The sequence below is a fragment of the Carcharhinus amblyrhynchos genome, chromosome 9 (assembly GCF_965287045.1).
Source record: "Carcharhinus amblyrhynchos chromosome 9, sCarAmb.v2.hapA, whole genome shotgun sequence".
NCBI classification, from domain to species: Eukaryota; Metazoa; Chordata; class Chondrichthyes; order Carcharhiniformes; family Carcharhinidae; genus Carcharhinus; species Carcharhinus amblyrhynchos.
In genome coordinates this window covers 54,396,329-54,402,328 of record NC_137332.1, presented here as the reverse complement: position 1 = coordinate 54,402,328, position 6,000 = coordinate 54,396,329, and the positions used below count along the sequence as shown (strand labels likewise).

The window sequence follows — 6,000 nt, the reverse complement described above, 5'->3', positions numbered from 1 at the left end:
GGTTTATCAATGAGCCATGATGGCAAAAGATTTTTCTATTATGAAACGTTAACATGTTTAACTTAATTTCCCCATTATGTAAGGTACAGACAGATTTCATTGCAACTGTTGACATCCGTTTTACAGAAACCACGTATAAGATTTGATTATATATTTATAGAAAGATATATATAGAGAGACAGAGAGAGGGCAAGAGAGGGTTAGCAGAGTTAAAAGGAAAAATATTGCATGATTTCTTCTGATTAATCATGCCTTTCACTTTTATAGCTAATTTATGTTTATTGACACAACAACCTCAAAGTACTCACAAGGCTGCACTTCAGCCAAAGGGGAGCTGCATGCTGTTCATGAGATATAAGTTGGGCATCTCTAGCAACGACATCAAAGTTAGACAGCTAAGTTAATATGATATGCTGACAAATTGTATAGCAGATTGTAAAATCATCTCATTGGAATTGCCTTGAAAGGTTCACCATCTAAGGTATTGATGCTAGTGGGCCTCAAAGAAGCATCTTGAAGTCAATCTTGTCTATTATTGTATATTAAATGCCAGCTATGAAAGTGGTCCATTATCTATTGTCCTGTATACTGTAACAATGAAGTGATAAAACAGGCCTTCAAATTGGAATCAGGATTTTGAACCCAATAAGAGATGGACAGCCTTGCAAAAAATATGGCATTATGTGGAAGCAAACCAGCCATATCACCCAATCACTCATCAAATTCTATGGCAAAATAGATGGTGGACTAGAACTGCTGGAGTTGACTTTTAGTTCCACAAATAACTGAGATGTTGTCAAAACAGCTAGCTTTCACCTGGAACCTTATATTGACATGGGCCCGCAAGTTCCTGGGAGAGGCAATCACTGGCAGATTGTTGTAATTCCAAACCCCCTGTCTCACTTAACCTTCCTCACTCAAGCCAGATGAGACAGAAAAGCACATCCCTGGCTGTTGAGTGAGATATAAATGGAGTGCAGCAATGGGGTACATGGTTAGTTTAAAGGGGCCATTGAAAGGAAGAAGGTAAATTTCAAAAGTAAATGAATGGGGCAGGGGGGCCAGACCAGATAAGTTGGATCTGAGAGATGTTGGGGGGAGCGGTTGGATTGGCTCTTTAAAATAGTTACTCATATTTATCATTCAGACTATCTGTGATGATAAACCTAACAGAACTGTCCTGTGGTTAGATATTTAAATTGCTTTCTTAATGATTCTGAGCCCAGCACAATTGTCCAGGGTAGTTAGTCCAAGAGAGATTCCCCAAGATAACCCCAAATATGATGTCTGGGAGCTAAGAAGCCATGACCCATTAATACCTTATTTACTATCTATACATTTATTACAAAAAACATGAGAAATAGGTACAGGAATAGGTCATACTACCCCTCAAGTCTGTTACACCAACATTCAATAAGTTTTGACTGTACTTCTACATAGTTACATGGTTAAGTCGGTAACATTCCCACTTTGGAGTCATAAAGTTCAAATCTCACTCCAGAACATGAGCACAAAAATGAAGTATGGTGCTCCTGTTGAAGATGTACACATTTTCAGGTGGATGTAGAAAATCCCATAAATAACATTTAAAAAAAGAGCAGGGGAGTTATCCCGTGTCCTGGACAATATTTATCCCTCGTTCAATATCACAAGAACAGATCATCTGGTCATTATCATTTTTGTTGTGGGAGCTTGCTGTACAAAAATCAGTGGTCATATTTCCTACAACGGCCTCTACTTAAAAAGTATTTTATGAGTGTTTCAATTCTCTTGGTGCCCAGAAATCTATTCTTCCAAAGATTCGAAACCTTATGTCTGAAAAAATGACTTCTCATCTCAGCCCTAAATGGCTGACCCCTTTATCTTACTTCCTAGTTCCAGATTCTCCAATAAGGGAAAGCAACCTCTCAGCATCTTGTTTAAATTATTGATAGTGTAAATAGCGGAGACACAAGTAGCATTCTATAATTACAGTCTTAATATTCCATTAATAAAATTAAATTAAGATAGAATATGCACCTTTACTTTGGTTAGGCAGATCCAAAACATTTAGTTTTGCTGAACAGAATTCAAAGTCGTGACCAGCATATTATCGTCAGCTATGCAGATAGCATTCTATTTTAAGTACACGGAGATGATATAAGTAAAAGTAGTTTATTTATTAGTCACAAGTAAGGCTTACATTACCATTACAATGAAGTTACTGTGAAATTCCCCTAGTCGCCACACTATGGCATCTGTTCGGGTCAATGCACCTAACCAGTGTTAGAATGTAACCAGTGACAACTTTGTATTGGATGTAATGTGACCAATGGGAACAAGATGTAAGGGTCAGCTAACTAAATAAAACATGGAACCAATCACAGGGTGATGTAATAGACAGCTGACCAGCTGATTCATTATAAATAAGCAACTATGTAGAATTGTGGGAAGTTTGGAGTGGCCCAGGGCGCGGTCCCCAAGTTTGGAGTAAGTTTTGTTGTATTTTCATTAGCTGCATTTTGAGGAGTTCCTTCTGAGGAAACAACCAACATGTCTTTCAGACTGTGGAAGCAAACCGGACCACCAGGAGGAAACACATGCAGACATGGAGAGAATATGCAAACTCCACAGATAGTAACCCAAACTGGGAATTGAACCCAGGTCCCTGGTGCTGAGGCATCAGTGCTAACCACTGTGTTGCCCTTGAAGTTGGAGTTGGATCTCTATTCTTGTACCCAGTCTTGATCCATGGATACTATCAATATAGACTACTTGGAGTTCCCAGTGAATGTCACATTAGCAATCCCTCACACTGCAGAGTATAGCAAAAGAGACAGTTGACCAAACACTGAAAACAGAGGAAGAAATGAAGGTCCATTGATTCTGCTCAGTTCCCACATCAAGCAGGGCCGACATTTTCTTTGCTCTTGTGATTTCTTCCTCTTGTAGTTCCTTGTACCACTTGGCAGTCAACTTCATAGACTACTAGAATCCTACAGTGCAGAAGGAGGCCATTCAGCCCATTGAGTCTGCACCGACTACGATCCCATCCATGCCCCATCCCCACAACCCCATGCATTTACCTTAGCTAATTCCTCTGACACTAAGGGACAATTTAGCATGGCCAGTCCACCTAACCTGCACATCTTTGGACTGAGGGGGGAAACCAAAGCACCCAGAGGAAACCCACACAGACACGGGGAGAACATGCAAACTCCACACAGACAGTGACCCAAGCCAGGCTTCGAACCTGAGTGCTAACCACTGTGCCACTATGCTGCCCCCAATGGCACAGTTGGCAGCCTGGGTGCAGGGTGGACCCTTCTCTACATCAGAGGTGTCTTTACTAGGCAGGGTAATTTGCAAAAAATTAAACATAAAAAAAATCTCCACTATTTCTCTGGGGATGCCTTGCTAAAAATAGCTACAGGCACATCAAGCTATCTTCTTTAAACTGTAATTGGGTAATCAGAAATAATTCTGGTTTATATTGCACGTTGAAATTTGCATCCCAGGAAACCAAACCACCAATGTGTGTAGTACACAGAAGTGTTTAATTTATTAAAGCAGCTTTGCTGTAATTACTGACTGATTGTACATTTATCCTGCATACAAAATTCACTGCTAGCTGATAAAACAAACAATAACCAATGCCTTCCCAGTTCACTTCTGCTTTGCTATGGCTGGCAGCATCTCTGTGCAGCAGTTATACAGACTTGGCCATGTGTAAGGGAAGGCTGCAGAAATCACAGGTACCTTAAAAAAATGTGACTTTTAAGGGGCGTCTTGACAAATACATGAATAGGATGAGAATAGAGGGATATGGTCCCCAGAAAGGTAGGGGGTTTTAGTTCAGTCAGGCACATGGTCGGTGCAGGCTTAGAGGGCCGAAGGGCCTGTTCCCGTGCTGTAATTTTCTTTGCTCTTTGAGTATGCACTTCAAAAGATGATATGCATTCGCAGTAATTGATTTTAAAAAAACTTACAGCATTAATAATTTGTTCTGCTATGGAAAGCTGTAACTCACAATGGAATTGGCAAAGTGAATTCATTTGTCAAGTATGAGTATTGTGTCATCAGGCTACACAGCTAGAAGAGCAAACCAGTCCTTACCTTGGCCTAGATATTGGTGGAATCGGGCTGATTTGAGAGGTCTTTAATAAGTGTGGACAGAACCTGATTCTGGGCTTCATGGTCCATCCCCATTTCTGGAAACATGTACTTAAGGGTGTGGGTAGGCAACTTGCAAACAGCACTCCCAGCGTTCCTGACTCCATTGCAGGGATGGACATTTCAGACGTTCCCACAATTATGCCAGAATTGGACCCATTCTGTTAGAGGTAGTTCACGGCACCTCAGCGGAGTTGTCATCTTTGGATGAACACTACTCCTGAGAAAGCAACCAAAGAAAAACAGCCATTCAACTGTTCCTTTGAAATACATTGCCCTTTAACCTTCCCATAAAGCTGGCAATTAATCACAATCATTCATAACATTAATGGCAAAAGATGGTCATTATTATCCTTTTAATCTTGTGTAAAAACATAAGCATTGAAAATAACTCTTCAAAATCAGATTACTACAACTTAATAAAGATGTCAAACAAACAAGCCAGCACGCCCCTCCAAGCTGCGTCAACATTACCTGCCTCCAGAGACTGCATGCCGACTCCTTGCCGCTGCCATCCTTGGAGAGAAAATATGGTGGATCGAGACCTCCTCAACTTTCATGGCTCATTTGTGTTTCAAACAAACAGTTGAATGGCTGCTTTTACTTGGTTGCATGTCTCAGGAGTAGTGTTCCCCCATAGTTTACAACTCCTCTATGGTGCTGTGAACCACCTCTAACAAAATGGGTCCAATTCTGGCATAATTGTGGAAAGATCTGAAAAGTCCACCTCTGCAATGGAATCAGGAAGGTTGGGAGTGCTGCTTGATGGCCCCTTGATGTCTGTAAATTTACTTCAACTGTTTGTTAATTCATGTTTTGCAGAAGGGTTCAATGAAAAATGATCAGTAGCAGCAGTCTTTATTTAATCTTTTGCTTGTCTAGCTCCATCATTGCTGCCCAAAATGAAGATTAACAACCTTAGAATTGAAGCACTTTTTTTGAGAAAAGCTCTTTGGTCTGCTTTCAGTTGCTCACCAAGCAGCAGCCAAGTAAGAGAAAAGAATTGGATGAGTGTGCAAAACAGCTTTGGGAGAGATAGCAGAAACATGAAATTTGTGTGCAACATTCAGATACCTGCTTAATAACTGCCAAGTTATGAGTTTCTCTGCTGAAGAAGATCTCATGCTATTTGGAGCCAAAATATACTGGCTAAGTTTGGATAGCATAAGGAACAAATTTAAAATCTTTTACGAACACCGAGACTGACATCTGTAAATGTAAATAAACCCCTCAGTGGTTTCTGATTGTCTATAGATTGCAGTGTCTCCTACCTAAAAAAGATGGACGATCATAATCAGGCAAAGAGAGATAAAAATGCTTGATTTATACTGTAATTGTAATTCTCCAATAATTTCAGTAAGTGCAAGAACAATATCAAAAGTGGTCACTTTTCTTTATATATTCAGATTCATTACCAACTATAACAGTCAACAGTGATGAAAAAACCTGTCCGTTCTGTGGTATTAATACAAGATTAAAAATGGCACCAAAATCCATTGCTTCTCTCTCTGTGTAATGCTTTTATTCAAACGGAGCTGAGAATACAGTTTCAGTCAAAAAAGCATGGGAACTGGATCTTATATGTTCCTTGAAAAAAGAGTTGGATTACTGTTCATCAGTACTCAAGTTGATTCCTGGAATAGAACAAAAGAAGGCAAGTTCAAAATTCCTCACATGCTAGCTACATTTTTTGTAAAACTACATCATCTAATGTTTTTAATATAACCCTAGTACTACTTCCCAAAAATTACATAATCAGTTTCAAAATATTGCTCATCTATCCAAGCCTTCTACCAGGCAACCCACCTCCAAAGATTTCAGTTAGCTGTTTGCAAAGGAATCTGTTAA

General features: G+C 39.8%; 1 protein-coding gene across 8 annotated transcripts in view; it reads right to left on the bottom strand.

Annotated features, from left to right (window-relative positions):
• Positions 1-1,210: 1,210 nt before the first annotated feature.
• The window catches only part of odr4 (odr-4 GPCR localization factor homolog), a 94,335-nt gene continuing 89,545 nt past the window's right edge, over positions 1,211-6,000 (bottom strand). For 7 of the 8 annotated variants that reach the window (XM_080195690.1, XM_080195697.1, XM_080195691.1 and 4 more), the window contains one exon: positions 1,211-5,786. In XM_080195690.1, coding sequence (XP_080051816.1) covers positions 5,775-5,786 — 12 coding nt within the window. In that variant the 3' untranslated portion in view covers positions 1,211-5,774. The remainder of the gene's footprint in view (positions 5,787-6,000) is intronic. The other variant, XR_013887859.1, reaches the window with a different exon arrangement.